Source organism: Coptis chinensis, chromosome 3 (genome assembly GCF_015680905.1).
Source record: "Coptis chinensis isolate HL-2020 chromosome 3, ASM1568090v1, whole genome shotgun sequence".
In the NCBI taxonomy this organism is placed as follows: Eukaryota; Viridiplantae; Streptophyta; class Magnoliopsida; order Ranunculales; family Ranunculaceae; genus Coptis; species Coptis chinensis.
In genome coordinates, this window is record NC_141458.1 from 22,270,646 (window position 1) to 22,294,027 (window position 23,382).

The 23,382-nt window shown below is 36.2% G+C and overlaps 3 protein-coding genes and 1 long non-coding RNA gene across 4 annotated transcripts; 2 read left to right on the plus strand and 2 right to left on the minus strand.

The window, feature by feature from the left end:
* Positions 1–279: 279 nt before the first annotated feature.
* Positions 280–4,366, plus strand: LOC147508627 (D-3-phosphoglycerate dehydrogenase 1, chloroplastic-like; the record flags this gene model as incomplete). The annotated part of the gene is given in 5 exon segments (XM_086597450.1): positions 280–853; positions 856–981; positions 2,283–2,659; positions 2,978–3,184; positions 3,328–4,366. Coding segments are annotated over 5 exon segments (1,959 nt in total), but the record flags the coding sequence as incomplete, so codon positions are not given.
* Positions 4,367–5,459: 1,093 nt separating this feature from the next.
* On the minus strand, positions 5,460–7,467 carry LOC147508628 (MEF2BNB-like protein). The gene is made up of 5 exons (XM_086597452.1): positions 7,283–7,467; positions 7,080–7,192; positions 6,830–6,999; positions 6,550–6,649; positions 5,460–6,085 (listed from the first exon to the last, which is right to left on the minus strand). Exons 1-5 carry the CDS (start codon positions 7,320–7,322, stop codon positions 5,651–5,653), a joined length of 858 nt encoding a protein of 285 aa, XP_086453578.1. The 5' UTR covers positions 7,323–7,467; the 3' UTR covers positions 5,460–5,650.
* Positions 7,468–18,765: 11,298 nt separating this feature from the next.
* LOC147508629 (uncharacterized) lies at positions 18,766–19,688 on the minus strand. The gene is made up of 2 exons (XR_015216391.1): positions 19,291–19,688; positions 18,766–19,210 (listed from the first exon to the last, which is right to left on the minus strand). It is a non-coding gene; the product is annotated as an uncharacterized LOC147508629 (long non-coding RNA).
* A 2,794-nt stretch (positions 19,689–22,482) lies between these two features.
* Positions 22,483–23,247, plus strand: LOC147508630 (uncharacterized). Its single transcript, XM_086597453.1, has one exon. It carries the CDS (start codon positions 22,483–22,485, stop codon positions 23,245–23,247), a length of 765 nt encoding a protein of 254 aa, XP_086453579.1.
* The last annotated feature ends 135 nt before the right edge of the window (positions 23,248–23,382 follow it).

Sequence of the window (23,382 nt, forward strand, 5' to 3'; positions counted from 1 at the left end):
CCTGAAAAATTGGAGGCTTCTCTTTGATAAATATATAAAGCTTAAAAGTTAAAACTTACATCCACATTGCGTCGTTGGTTTGCAAGTTTGATTGCCTATCAAAGATGAACTTCAAAATATATATATTTTTTAAAATTTTTAGCTGAGAAGTGGTGCTCTAAGTAGGACCATAATTTAAAAAGTATCAAAGTCTTCTGAATTTGGTTAATGGAAATAGACAGGGCAAATTTTAACTAGTGGTCCAGATTTAGTAGTTTGCAACTGTAAAATTAGTGACGTAAAAGTGGTAGTTTAATTGGTTATAAATCCCGAAATTTCCTTCCATATTTCTCGTTCTCCTCTTCTCTCTCACTTGAAATTTCCAAAAAAACAGAATCATTCATTCATTCATGGCAACTTGTTCAGCAAAGCCCACTTTCCTCCCTCGCATTTCTCTCTCAAACCTTTTCTTCTTCAAAGAAATATACACATCTTCCTTTCTCCTCCGTTTCTCCTTCCTTAAAACTTTCTCATGCACGATCTTCTTCATCTTTCATTATAACCAACGTTCTAAACACTCTTGGCACAACAGAACGTACAAACTTAGAAACAACGTTTGAAAATTCTAAACCAACTATTCTAGTTTCCGAGAAACTTGGAGAAGCTGGTTTACAAGTTTTACGTAAGGTGGCCAACGTGGACTGTTCTTATAATCTTTCGAACGAAGAACTATGTGCTAAGATATCACTTTGTGATGCATTGATTGTAAGAAGTGGGACAAAAGTTACAAGGCAAGTTTTTGAAGCATCGAAAGGGAGATTGAAAGTTGTTGGTAGAGCTGGTGTTGGTATTGATAATGTAGATCTACAAGCTGCTACGAGTTTGGTTGTCTTGTTGTTAATGCACCGACAGCGAATACTGTTGCTGCTGCTGAACATGGTATTGCTTTAATGTCTTCTATGGCTAGAAATGTTGCTCAGGCTGATGCGTCCATGAAAGCTGGTGAGCTTTTATATGATTTCTTTTGTTGCTTTTAATTTAAATGCTTAAATGAGTAGATCTGGTGATTTTAGTAATATGTTTAGAGCAGAGTTTATGTCTCGAATTGCAATTTTTGTATATCATTTTTCTTTGAACATTCATTTTACTTCTAAATTTGCATTCTTGGTGGGTAGCATGTTATGAACTTTTGGTTGTTTGATGCTCTGAGATTTGCAGATCTATTATTCAATTGAAGTACTTTTGTTGGAACGAACTCAATGAAGAGACTTTGGGACCTACTGTTCAAAATAATGCTTACCAACCACACCCTTTAAGACATTTAAATTATTTTTTATGGGGCTAAGTAATGTTGGAATAAACATTTCTCATGGGAATATTCGTGGTGAAATTTGGTCTAGATTATTGAATTTGAATAAGAACCTGGTGGTCTAGATTAGTGCTTGATTTGCAGTTAGAGTTATAAACTCAACAACCAATGTGCAGGGAATCTGGTTTCTAAACTTCAGATTTTCTAGGTATTAAGGCATGTGAGAGAAACGATAACGATTTGACTTTGAAGATCTGAAAATGATGTGAATTTTAACCTGTATACAGATAGATTGAACTTTCCTCGAGTGGGGACCTTATTATTAGCTGATACAGATATTCACTTGTATACAGATGAAAATGATGTGAAATGAGCAATCTAGTGTAGATCTGATCTGGAAGTCACCAGTAATTAAAAGTAGGGGTTATTAGATAATCCCCCGACAGTGATAGAATAATTGAATTGGTAAGTGCTGATTTTTTTTTTGTAGTAGTGTAGTAGGTATTGAATGCTCTGTTCTCACTTCTACATGGTTGTTACAACCAATATACTGATTTGGCTGGGCAAATGTTAGTTGAACTCTGTGTGAAAATTCATAATTCAAGTGTAATTCACAGATTTTTGCATGTAATAACGTGGTTCTTAATGATGTTTCTAGCTATTTATCTCTTGGACTAGCTTTAGTGAATTTACGGAAATACTGGATTTTCCTTGAACTGGATCATCAAAAGATTTTGCACAAAGAAAACCAGAGGATGTGTTCTTTTGTACATAAGATAAAGATATGTTAGAACTGTTCTGGTACATCTTGCTGGAAAATGGCACAGGAACAAACATGTTGGTGCCAACTTCTAAAGTTATACATAACTTATCTTCAATTCATATTTTTCATTCTTGGTTCTTTGAAAGAAATCAGGAAACATGAATATGCTTATTAGTCCCTTTGTTTTATTATAAGATGGAGAGAACTATAATATTTTGTTACATTTTGCAGGAAAATGGGAAAGGACCAAGTATGTAGGTGTCTCCCTAGTTGGGAAGACATTGGCTGTTATGGGGTTTGGAAAAGTTGGATCTGAAGTTGCTAGACGTGCCAAAGGCCTAGGGATGCATGTTATTGCACATGATCCATATGCCCCTGCTGATAGGGCCCGTGCTATTGGTGTTGATCTGCTTTCTTTTGACGAGGCCATCTCCACTGCAGATTTCATCTCTCTCCATATGCCTCTCACGCCTACAACCTCAAAGATTCTCAATGATGAAAACTTTGCGAAGATGAAAAAGGGTGTCCGGATTATTAATGTTGCAAGAGGTGGAGTTATAGATGAAGAAGCATTGGTGAGGGCACTTGATAATGGAACTGTTGCTCAGGTACGTCGTCAAGAACCTGCTTAGATAAATTCTCTTGTTGGCAATGAAAATTCTAAATTTGCCTCTTTGGTGAACGAGGCACGTCCCTTCGGTCAATACTCATCAATTACTTTTTCCTTGCTCAAATGTCAAAAGTACTTAACTAGATGAGCTAAACTGCCCTGTTTCTGGATTTTTAATTCATGATTGGTGCACGTTGGGCTGTTGGCTAATTTTATTCTAATGGAAATCTGAAACAACTCTATTATTACTTAGTGTTAATTTTCTGCGTGTATATCAGACTATTAGTATCATATAGGGTGTTGCACTGGTGTACAGGCTGCACTTGATGTATTCACAGTGGAACCTCCACCAAAAGACAGCAAGTTGGTGCAACACGAGAACGTGACTGTGACACCTCATCTTGGAGCAAGTACCAAGGAAGCTCAGGAAGGTGTGGCCATCGAAATAGCAGAGGCTGTAGTTGGAGCATTAAATGGTGAACTTTCTGCAACAGCTGTGAATGCTCCCATGGTTCCTGCTGAGGTAAAAATTGCTAGAAACATGACAAATCTTTGAAATGTTTGTCATCCATTGTGAAGGAACTCATTTTCTGTGTCCTGTGCCTACCATAGGTATGACTGACGGCAATCCTATTTTTGTGACACTAACACTGTTAATGTTCACAGGTTCTGTCTGAACTAGCGCCTTACGTTGTTCTGGCAGAGAAGCTCGGCAGGCTGGCCGTACAGTTGGTGGCTGGAGGGAGTGGCATTAAGTCTGTCAAGGTGGTGTACACATCATCTCGGGATCCAAGTGATCTGGACACGAGGCTGCTACGAGCAATGATCACCAAGGGAATCATTGAGCCAATATCTGATACAGTTGTTAACTTGGTCAATGCTGATTTCACAGCCAAGCAAAAGGGCCTCCGAATCATTGAGGAGCGTGTAATGATTGATTCATCCACCGACTGCCCAATTGATTCGATCCAGGTCCAGATAGCGAATGTGGAGTCCAAATTTGCTAGTGCTACTACTTCAGACAATGGACAGATAAATGTTGCAGGGAAAGTTAAGTACGGTGTACCACATCTTACATGCGTGGGATCATTCAGTGTGGATGTAAGTCTTGAAGGCAGCATCATACTCTGTAGGCAGGTGGATCAGCCCGGCATGATTGGGTCTGTTGGTAGCATCCTCGGTGAGACTAATGTGAATGTAAACTTCATGAGTGTGGGCAGGATAGGCTTAAGGAAGAAGGCCATTATGGCAATCGGTGTGGATGAGGAACCTGATAAGGAGACTCTTAAGAAAATTGGAGATGTACCAGCTGTTGAAGAGTTTGTATTTCTCGACTTATAGGAAGTCGAGTGCATTCAAGATTTCAAGTTAGTATTCTTTGGAGAACCCCCATTTTTCATGGGTGAGTTAGAATAAGTTCGGGCTGCTAAGGAATAGTGCAGCTTCCCATTGACGGGAGTATGATGAGGTTCTTCGTTGTGCAAGTGTACCAATGTTGCCCTGCTATAAGAGCTCGAAGGCAAGGAAGTTCAGTTTGTTGTTAAATCAGTAAAATTGCTTTGTTACTGATATAGTTGGTCAGTTGTCTGTTGTTGTATGCTATGTAACTTTTGGAGTGCCTTTTGGTGATCATGGGTTATATGAGGGCTCATATACCTTGTAGAATGAGTGCGTCCTTTTTGGCAAATATCTGTTTTTATTGAAATTGGATCATTCTATATTAGCTCATTTTAACCATGTCAAACTTGCTTCCAGCCACTGCTAGCCAACCAATGCAGTGGACATGCAGAGCCTCCTGCTCTGATTAAACTTAAAACAAAAATTTATGCTTAGTTTCCAGTGATTTTCTTCGGATTCAACCATAAGGGAAATCTGATGGCATATCATATATGGCTCTGGACATTTAATTGTATGTGTTACAGTAATTTCCTTCTTAATGTGATTTTAATCTACAATTTAGGTCTAAAGTGAAACAACTCACTAACGAAAAAAATACATTTGAACATGCATTTTAACTCACTACCATAATATATTGTGCTTGGCTACGTGAAGGACTAGCGATTACTCACAACTGGTTCCACCAACAATAAGCTGGAGTCGCAGAGCAATGTAATTCCGAGATACAACATATAACAGAGAAACACGCTGTTTGCATGAACCCTTTTGTAGCAGGTTAGAACCATGGCGGAAGAGTGCATCGACGATTTGGAGTCATTGGAAATCTGGGCATCAATCTACCTGACAGATCAGAAACTTTGCCAACGCTGCAAATCATCAAAATCATTATTATATTGGTGAGCATTTTACTTTTCTCACAGATGAGCCTTGTAAGGAAAAGTTTGTTCTATGCAATTTGCATGTACCCTCCCTCCCCAAAATCCGCAACTGTAAGTAGCTGGTTCTCTCTTGATCGTTTTGGTCTATACTTTTAATACCAAGTAACCAAGATAAATAGCAGGCGGCAGTGGGAGCCTATAAGAACTCTTAACGATAAATAACTAATCTCTAACTAATTTTGAAGTTAACAACCAACTCGGAAAAGTACTGCTTATGTTTTGGTCTTCTCGATAAGAAATTATTATCTCAAGCTCCTAAACAAAAAAATTGTACCGAAAAGGGATTTGCATATGTTACTTCTATGATGTTTTGGAACTAAAAGTGGGTCTCTAAACGTATCCTTTCTCAGCATAGTTATCAACATTTGTTCTTGAGAAGTTGATAGCATAAAAGTAGCAACGGCAATCTTACACCCCCACCCCCCTAAACACATTGCCACAATATAGAAAAAATTAACAGTGTAAAAGAAAATTAATTAAGTATGCCTAATGACAAACACATGCATATGCTGTTCTTAATAATTTACAGGGCACAACTTGCTACAGGGGCTCATTATCAATGTAAAGCACATACAACTATCTCTATGATCCTTAAACTCTATTACAGAAATTACATACTTTTCAGCATTTCGCCTTGCCAAACTTCTACAGTTCTACTCTTTCCCATTTCCTCCTTCCTTATTTGCTAATATCGTCATTTCTCCCAGCCATTCCTCAAGTTCGGCTTCTTTATTAGCTTTAAATTCCTCATAGTTTTCTGATAATGAAGCTAAGTCATGACTTGGCAGGCTTCCATCAACTGGCACTGGTCCTTCAAGCTGCTCAGCCAAAATTTTGCTTGACAGAGGTAGTTCTTCAGCTTCCCTATTTGGCAAAGTTGAATCAATATCACAAACCACCTCACTAGATGATGGTAGCTGATCGCTCTTGTTGGCAATTGGTTGTTTTGGATCCAGTTGGGACCATTTAATACTACCCGCTTTCTGTTTTGCCGTCTTTAAAACTGAGGAAAAATAACTACCACTGCTTTCGGTATCCTGATGAGCAACGACTGAACCACTATGGAAAGATGTCAGCCCCCTGAGTTGCTTTTACCAACTGGAAAGCCTGAAGTCCAAGTGCGGATTAATCTGATTCAGAATGTACATGTCCAATAAACATTAGCTTGTAACTGAAAAAAAGCGGGCTGTTTTACATTTTTTACTTGAGATGTAGGGGCTTCTCCAGGAGCAGCTGAATAATGGTTGACACGGAAATTTAATAGGATATCTATTTAACTGAAACGTTCTTAAGCCCCAACCACAGAAGCTTAGCGTGAAGCACAAATTGCAACCAAATAAATATGGATGAAACTTGCGAATATTTTCCCCCTTTTGGTTGCCTTCCGTGCGAAATAGGGAAATTTGAGTGCCATTCAAGGCTGGAGATCCTTTTCCGTCGTCATCATCATCATCATCATCATCATAAATTTCTAATTTCAATTGACTTATAGACAGACTTTTACACATTTTCTTTGCATTTCAAAATCGATCTAAAACTATAACTATATCACGTTACGTGTTGCATATGTGCTATTGTGCTTCAGGTCTTCTATCTGTTTCCTAATCCAATAGTTTTCAGTCTTCATGAAGCACTGACAACGAGTAAACCAACTGTTTCAATGTATATCACATCCATCTCAAACTTGGAGTCAATCAGCATTTAGTCTGGTAACTTGAATAATGGGTCAAGTAAGTTTTCCTTTCTTCTTTTGATCCTAATTCTTCGTGGTAAGGTTCAACCTAATTAACTTGTCTATGACGATAAACGATAGATATCACTTAGAAACTTACCCTCTTTGTGGATGAGAAGCAGACATGAGCATAAGAGAATTGTTAATGTCTTTAAGCATATCGTCGGTAATGGATAGGCCACAACTCTTCATCGAGTCCACCACTAGAATTGAATCCTCCAAGTCCTGGGTATGCAATGTGGTCTCATAAGAGCTACCCACAACCCTGTCCTACAAATCACATTGATAATAATTATAACAACATTCAAAAAGTGTATTGGTAACGAATGACGGAAACACGCTGATAATACCTTAAGATGAAGTAGATTAGGAAGGGCATTATGAGTATGTTGCTGGACATAGTACAGCCCAACAGATGGTTCATTTGCAACGTACTTTATCATCTTCCCCACGCAATTATTTACTGTTCATTCCAATCCATTCACTCTATCAAATGATCAAATCTAATGGGTGAAAAAATGTACATGAATAAAAATAAGAAATAAAAACACACCTTCTACGAAGCCATCGACGGTGGAGAATCCATCATCCATCACGCATCTTGTTCCAAATGAGTAGTAGTCAAATTTTTATTTATATCTGAAAAGTTTAGCTTATTAAATAGAAACTCCGATATTGAATCAACAAAATATATAAGCACTTAAATAATAAAATTGCAGACAAGGGGAAAATGAGAAGAGGGAGGACGAATGGGCTTTTTCGGCTTGGGCCGAGTCAATATATATGGTCATTTTATTTCAATTTCAGTATCATCTCATTTTTATATAGAAAAATATGGGGATTGATGAACAATAAATCACTTGCGTCACAGGGGTAGAATTGTCATTTCACAGTTTTGTTTTTTTATATGTTTTTTGAGGGGTAAAATGGTAGTTTTGCTATTTAAAATATACTTTTTTGACGGAAAATTATCTACGCTTCTCGATTTTTCCTCTCTCCGCTCAGTCTCTCTCTTCGTCTACCCCTTTCTCTCTCCGGTGAAACTTGGAACTCTCCTCCCCATCTCTCTCACTCTAGAATATTATTTCTCTATTTGCTCTCTATCTCTCTTTGTCTCCCACTTTCTCTCTTTGTTCAATCTTCTTCGATTAATGTCGAAATTTTTCATTAGGTGAGCAAGAGTCAAACCTCGGCACCATTCTTTGTAGCGAGTTCGACAACTTTAAGGATATGTTAAGGAGGAAGTGGTCCATTCTTTGTGGGGTTTTTTTTTTTTTTTTTTTTTTTTTTTTTTTTTTTTTTTTTTTTTTTTCAATATTGAGTTTCAAATGAAAGATAGTTGTTACAAAATTTGGTTGTAACGGGAGGGTGTGTTTTTTTTTTGGAATAATATGCCATGGTCTAGATGCATTCAAAGTTTCAAACCCAATCAACTTATGTTCAACACGTCTTATTCTTATGTTGAGTGTAAAAATTAGCTTGGTGATTGAAGTTAATTAATTAATGAATTCTTCTCAAACTGACCACCACTTCGCGGTTGTTTGACTTAAACAGTTAAATTGGAGAAGGCATAGTAATATCGCGATATTTGGGGATATCTATTGAGATTTCAGATAAAGATATATAAATATCACGATATGTTTAGAGATATATACGACTGTAAATATCGGTGATATTTCGATGATATTTGTGATATTTTGTGATATTTGAGGATATTTGGCGATATTTTGTTTATATAACGATTTTATTTAATATTTGCCATTATATTTCAAATAAATATAAATAATGTATCATGATATATCAAGAAATATCCACAATATCCATGATATTTGTCGATATTTTATATATATCTACGATATTTGCATGTGAAACAATGTCAAATATCTCCAAAGAGAGATATATCCACGATACATATCGAGAAATTAAGTATCGATAAATATCCATATCCTAATATTTTGTACTATGGGAGAAGGTATATGTGAAGCATTCTTTCCTGTGTCGTCTTTTGGTCGATTTGGTACATACGAATTGATAATTGATAGTATATTAAAAAAAAAAATGACATTCTCCTAGGATTGTTATGATACGATCAACGATCTTAATTACTCGTGTGCGTTAAAGACCATTAGTTCTTTAACACGATATTGAGTTGGACAAACCACCCTCATTGAAAATATATAAGTTGTAGAGGGGAAAGTTTTAGTCCAGGATTCTCGAACCAAGATGCAAGTGATCAAGTCCTAATCTGTGTTTGACACCAACAACAAGCTTCAGGTAGATGCAGACATATGCCACACTAGACTTGACACTATAATTGGTGTAGTATGTTCGGGAGAGTTTGGAAAATAAGCAAGAAAGCAGTAAGGATGAATTGGGCGTGTTATGTATATATAAGCCTTACATATGATGATATGAATGAAAATAGTACATCTGTTAAAAGAAGAAATATGTGCATAAAGTATCACTTTTCGGGATCATCGATATTGCGGATTTTAGGTTGTATCAAATGAATTGAAGTTTGTTTCCTGTAATCTATACTATCGGTATTATTGAATTATTCTAAAAAATCATCGAATACAATTATTTAAAAGAAAACAACAGTTGATTATGAGCTATCTTCATTTTCATTACTGGTGAGTCATGCTAATAGAATTATTGAAACTTCATAAAAACTGTATTGGTTTATTTTGTTTTTATTCATTTAATTAATTTCTTATTTGTTTGATTATAATTTTAGTGTTATTTATATTTACATATTTTTACTACCTAAATCTGCTTTGACAAAACTACTGCTCAAACTGGATAATCAACATGGACAGCTCTTCCCAACAAGCGTCCATCACATTACTATGGTAAGAGCATCATGAATGCGCTGTGAAAAAAAATTGTGACACATCTGATAGGGTTATATACTAAAAACATTACTTTTGTATTAACTCTAATTCTTCATATTTTGAATTAGAATCATATGAGCAAATGTTATGCATATTATATATGTTATTAGTTATATGCATGTGTCTAATACTTTATGTTGTAGATGATATGGTGTGTGGTGACACACAGAAGATCATATCATCAGTACTTTATAAAGTATAAGGAAACGTTCACAACCTAGATGGATTTGGACAAACCATTGGTACGGTTGTAGTATAATTTGGTATTAGTATATCTTGACTACATGATTACACTAGTACACTTTGTGTGTATTGAACATGACCAAGTGAGGTTGTTTCTCTTTATATTGACTACATAAGAAAACAAACACCTCTGTTATTATGGATGCATGTCCTCTTAATCCGGATATAATAACGGGCACTTACGTGTATTGTACATTGCTTTAAATCATCAATGAGTAAGATTCATTTGTGAATCAACAAACTCGATGGATTGGGTAATGATATTGTATGTAAGGTGTGCAGTTGATTATAGAAGGAATCCGTGACCCGCAAGAAGTCGGGTTGATGATGCCCCCTTGAGGAGCTCATAAGGATTGTCATGTAAATCCTGCAGGTGGATTTAATCCGACATGACAATGAGGTTGAGTGGTACTACTCAAGACATAAGAAGTTGATTAATGTATTGTATGTAAGGTGTGCTGTTAATTATAGAAGGAATCCGTGACCCGCAAGAAGTCGGGTTGATGATGCCCCTTGAGGAGCTCATAAGGATTGTCATGTAAATCCTGCAGGTGGATTTAATCCGACATGACAATGAGGTTGAGTGGTACTACTCAAGGACATAAGAACTTGATTAATGTAGTTGTCAGTAACTTGACTTAATCAATGGACATTCGATATCTTAAACACGGGGAGATCCACAATCATATAATATGGAGCCCATAAACGTAACACATAATTTGGGATTAGGGCGGTAGTGCAACAATGACCTTTAGTGGAATAAGCCATTTGTTGATAGACTTGGGCCGTGTGTTCTGGGCGAACATGGGAAGCACAAGCCCGTCAGGAGGCCCAACCCTAATTTCTTCTCATGGTCCCTGTTGTAGCCTATAAATAGAAACCCTTTTCTTCTTGGCTGAATTCACTATTCACTTGATTGGAAAAAGAGAGGCAAAGAGATAGAGAAAGGGTTGGTAGATCGTTGCCCACACAACGTCCATTCTAAGGATAGGAATACAACAGAAGATCAAGAGGTTGCTGATTCATAGATCTTGTACTCTCAGAGTTATCTTAGTCGATCTAAAGGTATGATTTCTAACCAAACCGTGAACACCCTTTATTCCGCTGCGCATGGTGTTTCGCGGTTTGTAGTCATTCGATGCAACCATAACAGTTCCTACAACATTAGCTTTTTTCGTTGATCAAAATTGTTATAATCGTGTCAAGTACCAACGCATTTTCACAAAATTTCCAGTTTCTATTTCGAAAGGGAGTACTTGTTGTCGAGGCAAAAAGTTAACCTGACACTCCCGATGTAGTGGTGCTTCCGAAAGCTCGAAAGAGATAGGGATTAGGTTTTTTTTAGGAAGAGAGATTGCACTAACGTTTTGGTTGCCTACGTACCCAGTGAGGAATCCGGGATCAAGTCTTTTAAAACATAGTTCTGGAGGCTACAGAAGCCTCCGTATATATAGAAATCTCCTGCCTTGGCGGCCAAGAAAGTGATTCTCGAAGATTGCCTTCCTTGATGAATCCTAGTATGATCCTACTTCTCAAATAGGATCATTCACCAAGATTCTATTCTATCCTTGTGCAAGATCTTATCGGATTGCACTAGGGTTTCTTGCTTCCGCGGATCGAATTATTGGATCCGAGTGATCAGGACGGATTGGGTCCATGAACTTGGGCAGTCAGGATGGGCCCTGGACCTGTTGTAAACTATGACGGATTAGATAACCGGATGATCCACAACGTTTTTAATAGCTACTAGGTTGGTCTGTCGCTGGCCCCACACCTGGTCCATGGTTCGAGTACACTCTAGACCGAAAATATGATGTAGAGTTCGTTGATCCCACACCCGGTCTATGGTGTGAGTCCACTTTGGACCGGAAATATGATGTAGGGTACACACATTGCCCCCTCTTTAACAAAGGAGCAAACGAAGATGAAGGTGGTATGTTGAAGAATTAAAGTATCAATATTAAAAAAAAAAAAAAAAAAGTTGGTGGATTGGTGAAAAGTGTTTAATAATTGGGTGAGGATGAGTTAAAAAGAATGAGATAACAAATGGGTGGGTGTTAGAGAAAGAAAATAACAAGAAAACAAATAAGAAGAAGAGGACAAGTGAAGAACTAAGCATCCCATGTAAGTGTGCTTCTCTCGTTCACTTAATTCTTTGTGTATTTGTCACTACATTTTAACTAGGTAAAACATTCCACTTCACCTTAAGATCTTTAGGGAATCACATAAAACACATAGCTTGAGTACTTTATTGGGTAAAATGAGTGGCCAATTTAGTGATATGGTCATAGAAGAGGCTAACCCGGCCTAAAAATAACCAAAATAAGCTGAAACCGACCTCACCTGGTAAGAAAACAAGCTGACTCGGCGAGAAAACTGCTGACCCGACAAGAAAACATGCTGACCTGGCCTGAAAAATGCTTGGAAAAGCTGGCAAACGCCTACATAGGCATGAAAACCACCTAAACTGGCTGGAAAAAGCCTGGACTGGCTCGAAATGTTGTACTATCACTCTATTGTGAAATATTACTTGCCAAGCATCAGACACTATTTCTTTTTATTTTTGGTTCGTGTTTTCACAGCAATTGTGTTTATAATTACACACGACGTGCGTGCATATGTGCTAGTGTGCATATATATATATTTCAGACATTACTTGCCAAGCATCAGATACTATTTCTCTAAAAAGTAGCTATTTAAGTTAACTTAAAATAAGTACGTAGGTAAAATTTCACCTATAAATTGAATTCAAACCTAATTTTTTATAGTTATGAAGCACTCACCATAAAGATCATCTCTACAAAATTTCAGCTCATTTGAAAACCTCTAACATAGATAAAAATTGTTATAATCTTTAAAAAGAAATCTAACCGTCTAGAAATGTCGAGTTTTTGCAAAAAAAAATTTGCCCATGTTGGAGATTTCTAAATAAGCTGAAAATTTAGAGAGGTAATCTTTATAGTGAATATATCATATCTACAAAATAGTGAGGTTGAATTCATCTTTATATATGTATATATAAATATAATAGCATTCCCTTTTGCTGCGCTCTGAGGGTGTCCACGTCGGCTAATTTTAAGTACCCTATTTACTCACGAAAAATCAGGAGAAACCCCGCAATTTCAACTCCCAAAAGTGATCAAACCTAAACCTTAAAATCCCCACAAAAAGTTAAACACTTAGACCCCACGAATTCTCCCCTCTCTGGCGCTCCGACTATGCTATCTTCACCATCTCTTTCAAGGTAACCCAGAATCTCTAACTTTAACGCACTACATCAACTTGCCAGAATTGACATCTCTATAACTGCAGCAAAATCTACTCACTGGTGGTATCCCACCTTTTGATCAAGCAACTCTTATGGTTTTCAATGTCTCATATAATTCCCTTGAAGACCTCATCCCACAAACTCCAAATCTTCAGAAGTTTTCGGACGATTCTTACTCTCATAATTTGGAACTGTGTGGAAAACCTTTGAACAATACGTGTCCTCCTCCTAACATTTCCCCTCCACCCGCTGTACCTCCTCTTCCTTTGAGTCCATCAAAGTCCACAAAGCTCTCAATATGGACAATTGTTTTGATTGCAGTGTCAGCGGCATTGTTACCTTTTATCGCCATGATTGCTTTCCTTTGTTATTTTAGGAAAATCAATGTTCTTCAGGGCGATAGAGAAGATGTATCAGGTGCGGATGTATGTCTTTCAATTTCATATTTTAGATATTAAGAGCATCAAACTAAGGTATTAAAAAAAAGAAAGAAAACTCAATGCAGGAAGTATGTGGAAATCGTTGTACATCTTGAATCATATTTTCTTTTTACACTTTTCAAGCACTGTGATTGGAAGTGTTTTGAGCTTTCAAAATTTAGAATTCTATATGGCATTTGAGGTCATTCCTAGGTGTCATAAGGATTTGGTATAACCTGGCTACCTAAACACAAAATTTCTGAGCTGCATATGTGAATTCAAAACTTGCCCCTCGAATCCAAGGGTCAAGATCCATTTGGTTCTTACTCTCCAACAAGAATTTTATTCATTTGCGTGGATGCTCTAAGGCATTCGACAACTAGGACTTATTCAACATCTTGAATTGACTGAGATTTGTTGCAGATGAAGAAAAAGTGCAAAATGCGACGAAAAGAGGCTCTGATCCTGAAAGAAGAGTAGAGTTAGAGTTCTTTGACAAAGAGAGACCGATGTTTGACCTAGACGATCTATTAAGGGCTTCAGCAGAAATGATGAGGAAAAGAAAGATGGGAAGCACATACAAAGTTACAATAGACTCGGGTCCCATTGTCGTAGTTAAAAGGTTCAAGGAGATGAGTGACTTGGATAAGAAGGAATTCGTAAGTATTTTCTATTTTCTTTTGTTGTGCATTACTTGCTTAATATGTCATTTCTGTACTTGGTAATTTAATTAATTAATTGTGTGCTGAAGCCTGATTCAAAGTTATTTTGAATTGATGTTATGTGGTTAGGAATTCATGAATTGAAGATACTATGCTATATGCTTCCCCATAACTTACATATGCGAATAGAGATTAGAACTGACTTTGGAAGTAAAACACAATTAAGGTTTGTCCATCATCATTGAAATTGTATCTACGGTTAGTTGATTAAGTCGCATTGTAGAACTCAAGTTGTCATGTTAGGCGTTATGTGGTGGTGCTCCTAAATCCCGATGGAGCGGTATATGCCTTTATTTGATTGTAATTGGTTTCTTCTGCTTCATTGATTTTATTCATTGTAATTGGGTGTATGCTAGAACAAAAACCAATTACCTCTATTTTGTGATGTACATTCTAGGAACCAAATCGTGTGGGCAAGTAAAGAGCACACCAGGATGTGGCTCACTTTCTAGATGGGCTCTTGGTCCTCAATTATACAAATATGATAATTTCCTTTGACCTTTTTGGAACGAGAGTTAACTTAATTGCAACCAAGTAACTGTAGACGATCTTAACGAGTCTATTTGAAGGAAGGCAGCAGTGAAGCTCTAGTCTGTTATTGTTTATGATTTGTCTACTTCTATTCACTCCACAAATAAGATTCTAAACCCACAAGTTCCCAAAAACTTTTGAAGCCAAGGGTTTTAGATGTCCTGAAAGAAAGGGGTTTGTAGAGTTCTTGCAAGAAGTAATATTTCCTAACTCAACCAATTACGTTCTATTCCTATCATTTGAATTATAAATTGGGTTAGTTAGACTTACCCCCATTACTAGTTGCAATTAGTGTTACCCCCCTATTTTCAAAAATATTAGTGATACTCCCCCCCCCCCCCATTTGAGTGATCTAACGGTCAGATTTCTTCATCTGAAAAAAAAAAATCATCTCGTAACCGTTGGATGTTGCAATTGAGGGGGTATCACTAATATTTTTTAAAACGGGGGGGGGGTAACACTAATTGCAACTAGTAATGGGGTGTAAGTTTAACTAACCCTTATAAATTTTGTATGCATTTTTAGTTGTCAATTCTGTCAAACTAAGTAGAATGTACGTTAAGATCTGACCTATAATTTCTTCTCATACAGGTAACATCAAGAAAAGATCAACACCAGTACTAGGCCAATAAAGACGAACCCTATTCCTATGTTTCTATCCAGGATTTTGCAGACGCATTCCAGTCGTTCCATGTTGGCTGCAAGCAAGGGCAAGAACTCAGCACCCCTTTTGACAAGAGAAAGAGCCACCCTGCTACTTCGACAACTTCCGAGTATGGTGTCAGCAAAAAAGAGCTTTTGAAAGCTTGCTTTTCAAGGGAATGGCTGCTGATGAAGAGGAATTCCTTTGTGTATATCTTCAAAATGATGCAAGTGAGTACCTAAAATTTGTAATGCATCATTAGCATATATATTAGACAAAATTGAATTTAAATACTAAGCGAGAGACTCTCTTCAAATCAGTCTGTTTTTGAAGAAAATCGCTTCGTTAATCCAGTATTGGAAGGTGTGAATTGATAGATGAAGAACCGGCATTTGGAGTAAGTGTATACTCTGCACATACTCCCGATGCTTTGTCTAGACTACTTGACACAGTGAGGGAGTTGAGTCCATCGAGAATCATTACTGGTATACTGGTTCCTTTCATTTCATTTTCTCATAATTAATTGGTCATAGCTAGCAATGTTTTGAAACTAAAAGACAGATAGGTTTTTGCTAGGTAAACAATATATTTGAGTTGTCATGGTTTTAAATCAATCAATTGCCATAAAAATCTTCTTGGCCACAACGGGTTTTAGTGGTTGAAATGCTAGAAATGGTTTTCTGCTGATGTTCACATGTTTGATAACTATGTGAAGGTGATTTGCTTGCTATTTCAAACCTTATGACTTTAATGAATGTGACTACGCTCATATCAAATAGCTTATATATGATTCATGTGGGCACGTTAAGAGGCACGACAATATAGAGTTAGAATGGCAATGTACTTTGAGATCAATGAAAAAGAATTTGAGATTGAAGTTGTAAATAAGCTAGAAAGACATGTTAGTTTTTCTATTTATTTAGTTTTTTATTGTCAAATATTTCTAGGTTTCATTGGATAACAATTCAAGCACAATTTCCCCCCTCGAAATTTCTATATCTCGATTAATTTGGTAAAACAGTTCCATTTTGTATTTCAGTCAACGTTTTATATGGAACAATGGATTAAGAGAGTCCATCGGTCCTTGGTGTAGACCGAAAGGAAGTAACAAACTCTACACTAGCTGTATGATTTCAAGGTTAGCTATTCTTCATCAATTTAATTTTACTTTTTTCCTTCTCTTTTTGTTGATCACAAAGTCTACACTTAATTTGGTAAAACAAATCCATTTTGTATTTCAGACAAGGTTTTATATGGAACAATGGATTAAGAGAGTCCATCGGTCCTTGGTGTATACCGAAAGGAAGTAACAAACTCTACGCTAGCTGTATGATCTCAAGGTTAGCTATTCTTCATCAATTTAATTTTACTTTTTTCATTCTCTTTTTGTTGATCACAAAGTCTACACTCATTAGGTGCAACAGTTCCCTAATACCTTTGAAGCCGCATATAATATAAGGTTAGCTAGGGATACCCCCCGTCCCCCCAGCCACAACCCAAATTAATAACTGTTTAAAATAGCTGGCGGTATATGTAACTGCTGTTGTTGTTATTTCGTGACTAAGGAAAGTCATAATATCATTGAAAATATCATTGAACAATATCATTTTTAAAAAAAAAAGATACACAAATATCATTGGAATATTTAAAAACATAAACCTTATATAATGTCGAATGATATGTATTCCTTCAACAATGTGCGGAGATTAACATCTGCTGTTTTTACTCTTTGTTGCACATCAACGATCATTTTTTTTATTGCTTGCAGTAACTTTATGTCTGTACTTATCACTATTTATGGTTTAAGTATGATTAGGAGATAATTCAGTTATGGATATTGCTCATGTGATATGTCCTGCTGTAACTTAAAAGCTTATGTAAGAAAATGAAAGGATTTTTACCAACTACAATCATTATCAGTTTATCACATATTAGTGGAGAGTGAGTGTTTTTGTCGGTGAGTCTTCGGGAAAAAACATCTTTATTCCCGAAGATTCTAATTAGATTCTTATTAGTGCAAAGGGTTAAGAATCCAAAAAATAAAAAAACTCAGTAGTTGAATTGTTTGCAGATTGCTAGCTATGTGGATAATGTCAAGAACATGTTTCTAAGCTGAACCAAGTGAGGGTATGCCAGGTATACCTTCATGTATAAGTTCTTGATACAGCTCATGTCAAGGCCAGAGCTATTGATCTACAACTTCAGAAGAAAGTATTTCTTGGTAGAGTCAGACCATTTGGTAACTCTTACATTCTCATGCAACTTGAAGAGCAATTGTCAACATGCCCATGTAAGGAAAACACCTAGCAAGGAAGGAAAATTGAATAGTAGTTATCTGTAATTTATTGCACTCTGACCTTGATTTTAACATGCTCTTTAGAGCTTTGTATGATCTAATGAACGCCATTCTATCTATGTTGATATTAGTACTTGCACATGTGCTTAGCTGATTTATTTTATTATTTTCTTACAGACATGGTACACAATGGGATCTTAGGAAATTCTTGACTAGATTTAGCATATAAAAAACCTTTGTACTATAAATTTATATTGTTGTTGTTAAAAGACAAGTACGATAGAGTATAAATGACAATGGATCAAAGAACATGGCTAACGATATAGGCAAAATTGCTAATACTAATAATACCAAGTTTGAACCTTTGCTAACTTTTAGCTCTTACACTTATAATACCTTAATGGATATGTACGGGAAGGCTGGCCAACTCCAAGATGCATCTGATACATTTTCACGAATGCTACGAGAATGAATTATCCTCACCATCGTAACTTTCAATACAATAATTCACATATGTGGGAACAATGTGAAGTTCGAAGAGGTTGATTCATTGATAAATAAGATGGAAGAACTTCGATGTCTTCTTGACACGAGAACGTACACCATTCTAATTTCTCTACATGCAAAGCATCACAATATAACTTCAACTGGGAGCTACTTTTCAAAGATGAAAGAAAATGGCCTCCAACCAGACTATGTGAGTTACCGTACCCTTTTATATGCTTTTTCTATCAGGCATATGGTTGGTGAAGCTAAAGACCTTATCTCGAGATTGATGAGTACATGCATTCTGCTTTAACTAGAATGTACATTGAAGCTGGGATGCTCTAGAAGTCGTGGTCTTGGTTTGAAAGATATCATCGTAAGGGAAAGATGAGTTCAGAGTGCTATTCTGCCAGCATTGATGCATTTGGGGAACATGCCCACATTTTGGAAGATGAGAAAGCTTTTATCTGTTGCCAGGAAAGGAAAAACGTACTCTCTAGAAATCAGGAGAAAAAAAAGGAGAAATAAACTGCGAAGTAAGAGTACCACCAAATTTAATATTGGATTGGTCACATTATTTTCAAAATAAACCTTAACAGATCTTCTTTCATAATCAAAATAAAGCTTAACAATTCTTTAATAATATTTTACTATAGAAATCAGTGTCCACCGATAATGGTAGAAGAACTCGACTCCTCTAGATTTGGATCTACCATTGCAAGGCCGATTTTGTTTTGATCCTTCAAGTTGTGCAACTTACACACCCTAAGCCCCAACTTCTTGATTTAACTTCTTTTGGGTCAACAAGTACTGGTGCTTCTTCATCTTACAATGAGCAAGGATCGGACTGTTGTTTCAACAAACCATCTAAGCTTGAAAATAGTTTGCAATTTCTGACCTTTTAGCTCATGCCCTTCTTAGACCTCATCATGTGCATGTGCAAACATTCATATGTATTTGAAGTAGACAAGAGGAACCCCTGACATACGAAGAATATAACTGAAAAGAAATCAGAAAAGGAAAAAAAAAAAGTTCAAGAAGTAGTGGTGGCTGACTTACCCGTGAATGTTTATCTAAATTGAAATTTTAGTAGAATGCTTAGCACCCTCTATTCCTTAGCAAAGTAGAATGGTTCCACCGAACTGTAATACTAAATTATACCTCTAATAAACTTTTTATCTATATGAAACACAAACATCAAACATTAATCTGTGTAACTGCAACAGGCATACTGACATTGTGTATTCCATCTTGCCAAGTTATCCTACCAAATGCACCTCATAGATTACCTTTTGATACTTTTCACTTCCACCCATGGCAACTCCAATGTCTGATGCTGCCAAGGCAGCTGTGTCATTGATTCCATCGCCGACCATGGCTACAATTTTCTGATCCTTCTGAAGTTGACTAATGAACTTCTTCTTTCCATCTGGCTTGATTCCATTTCTTTTCTAACCGTTCAATATTTAATGCAAAATACTTGGACAATGTAAATACACGCATCAATCGGTAATCTAATTCCCCAAACCGCCAATGATTCTTTCAAACGCCCAAAAGTCTCTACAAGCTTCATACGCTCTCAAGAGAATCCTGCCAAAGACAATGAAACTTCATAACATCAAAGAAAAAAAATTATTCATAAACCAATAGATAGGAAAGTCGGGGAAACGACAATAACAACTTCAAAAGAGACAATGGACAACTAGAAACCGCAATCACACCCTCTACAAGACAAAACCTAAATAGAGTAAAAAACAGGTATACACAATTAGGAATTGAAAACACAGCCACGACCACTCACTCCCAAAAGCAGTATCGACTCAACATAACATAGTCAAGCACAATAAAACCACTATTCCACCTAAAGATAAATTGTGCCTCTAATCCTACTCTTCCAATTTCACCCAACTATACAGTCAGCATAAAAACTTCCACACTAGCATAACAGAGAAACAGAACAAGGACCACAGTACCACACATGACTACCCCTCAAAGAGAATACTCCTAGGTCCATGAAGCTAAAAGAACCTCAAGATATCCCAACACATTCTACACAAAGATTCAAGGGAGACAAACAACATAGGTTCCAAAAGAATAGATGGGCAAGCAAAATGTGAAAAACAGAATAGCTTAAAGGCCCAGAATAGCTTAAGCACGCAAAGATCATTATCAGTTAGATATGCCCCAAGGCAGCACATTCGGGCAAACAAAATCAATCTCTTTAAGACAAAAACAAGATAATAGAGTTCCCATTGTATTAGACTTCTAAGACAATGGGACAGGCAGAATGGATAAATGTCACTCCATCTTGGAGAGAGACTAATTTGGGAGCGCATTCTATCTCGAGGAGATAGTATATGGTGGGCATCTAGACCTCTTTCATGAAAAAATTGGAGAACCACTATACTACATATTTTTCGAACTAGATAAACATAATCTAGTAATGACCTTGTATTCCTTTTTCTTTTTCTGTCTTGTCACTTTCGATTCCATGTAACCATTATTCTTTTATTAATCAATTACCTTTAGCAAAAAAAAAAAGACTTCTAAGACAAAAACACTTCATGTGTGTATATATGTCCATATATAATAGAGTTTCCATTGTATTAGACTTCTAAGACAAAAACACTTCGTGTGTGGTTATATATACATCACTGTCTCATGCCGATTTTATAAAACATAATTCTTTCCTCACTGTCTTACCTTGCTTGACAATTTCCCTAATTTAATTTTTCAATGCCTTAATTTGTTAGATGACGACCAAAAAACATTGGAGTCCTACAACGATCTGCATTCAAATCTTTGGAGCGGACCTTCAATCATTTCAATCAACCTACTAAACTGCAAATCCAAGATATCACAAATCAGTTGAAAGAACATAGTGAGGTTATAGAAACAAATGTGAATAAGTGGTTTTATAACAAACGGGAGAGATCCAGAAAGAATGGACCAGTGGAAGGTCTTCCATTATAATTTTGTCAACAGATGTTAAGACATTCTTTATTGTTAATTGTTACTTGAGTTATAGTTGTTTACTTAATATGTTTTATTCTTATAAAGTAGATGACCATATTGAAGTTGAAGTTTCTTATAAAAAACGTTTCTCCGCAACAACGATGTAGCTTCAGATACTTGAAAGTGCATTTAATAAAAAAAAAAATCATATTATACTAAGGAAGAAATCAAACTCTTGACAATTGAACTGTCAATACATGGTCAAATTTCAGAAGATAATATAAAGAATTGGTTCAGGAATCGTCGAGTCAAATACAAAAAAGATAAACACAGTTCCCAATCGTTTCCTAATGAACCTAGTAAGACATTCTTCATTGCACCTAAGTTTCATGGCAATCAAATAAGTATAAGTCTTTTCTTTTAAAAAATATTTGATTAATTATTAATGGACAAGTAACCAAAAAATCCTTTCTTCTTCCATTATAATTATAATGTTGTTTAATTTTGTCAACAGATGCTACATCCACTAAACATCAACTTGATGGTTTTTTTCCTTCACCGCCTTTTCCTAATGAACTTGGTAAGACATTCTTCATTGTTCATTGTTACTTGGCTTTGAGTTGTACTTAACATGTTTTATTCTTATACAGTGGTTGGACCGCAATCAAATAATGAAAAAGCAAAAAATAGCCGATATAAAAGGAGATGTATATTGAGTAATAGAGAAATCCAACTAGTTGAAACTCATGGTTATGTTAATTGTGATGGTGAAACAAGCGATGACAACCATTATTCCCGAAAAAATCACTTATATCAACCAAACGATGTTGGATAAAGTGACGATGACTAAGATTCTCAAATCAGTGGAAATGATTCAGAAGTAGAAGATGAAAACAATACAAATGACCATATGGAAGTTGAAGTTTCCCATGAGAAACCAAGTGAAGTTTTGCATGAAAGTAAGTATTATATTAGTTATACTGTTAGTTATAGTTTTTAATATTATATTATTAGTTATAGTTTTTAATATTCATTTTAATTTAGGCGTTGTTTCCAACCATTGGATTTTGGAGAACCAACATCAGTGTGCCCTTATTGTGATGCCATTGTTTGGTATGAAGAAAGGAATGGCCGAACGAAAAATCCTAAAAATCCAAAGTTCTCTATATGTTGTGGTGGGGGAAAGTTCAGCTACCTTTTTTGAAAGATACACCTAATTTTTTAAATGAGCTTATGGACTGCAATTCTGGCTCCAGCTCCAAAAAGTTTATGAAAAATATCAGAGTATATAACAGCATGTTTGCTTTCACACCAACAAGAGGTGATGTTCAAGAATCAATAAACAATGGTCATGGTCCTTACGTCTACAAGATAAAAGGGCAAAACCACCACAAAATTGGCACCTTGCTTCCACCTAAAGGTTTACCCCCTAAGTTTTCCCAACTTTACATATATGATACTGATAATGAAGTTGTGAATGGAATGAACTTTCTTAGTAAGAAAATTTTTGACAAACGAGTTCAAGAAGAGTTGGATCCATATATTGTGAAGGGACCGATAGATATGTTAAACAATACAAACAAACTTACTGAGACTTATAGAATGGAAAGGGACAGGTTTAAAGAGTCTGAAGTAGGTGATTTCAGTATAAAGCTTATTAGTACAAGACAAAAGGATAGGAGACTTTATAACATGTCGACATCATCCGAAGTTTCTTTGCACTTATTGTTGAGGAAGAGAGTGAATTTGGTAATTACAAATGATATTGTGGTGGACAAAAAAGGATATGGCCTGAAAAGAATAAATGAATTGCACCCAAGTTTCATGGCCATGCAATATCCTCTTTTGTTTCCTCATGCTGAAGACGGGTACAGGATTGATATCCTTTATCGGAATAATGTCAAAGTTGGGAAAAGGACAAAGATAAGTATGAGGGAGTTCTACGCTTTTAGATTGCAAATGAGACTAAAAGAAGGAAAAACAATTGTTCTTGGTGAACGCTTGAAACAACAACTTATTGTTGATTCTTACTGTGTTGTAGAACATATTAGAGTTGATTGAGTTAGAAATAACCAGCAGACTATTCGTGCTGAGCTTTATCAAGGATTAGTTGATGCAGTACTTTTTGGAGATTCAAAACCAGGTTTTGTTGGAAGGCGAATAGTTCTACCATCTTCTTTCACCGGAGGTCCACGT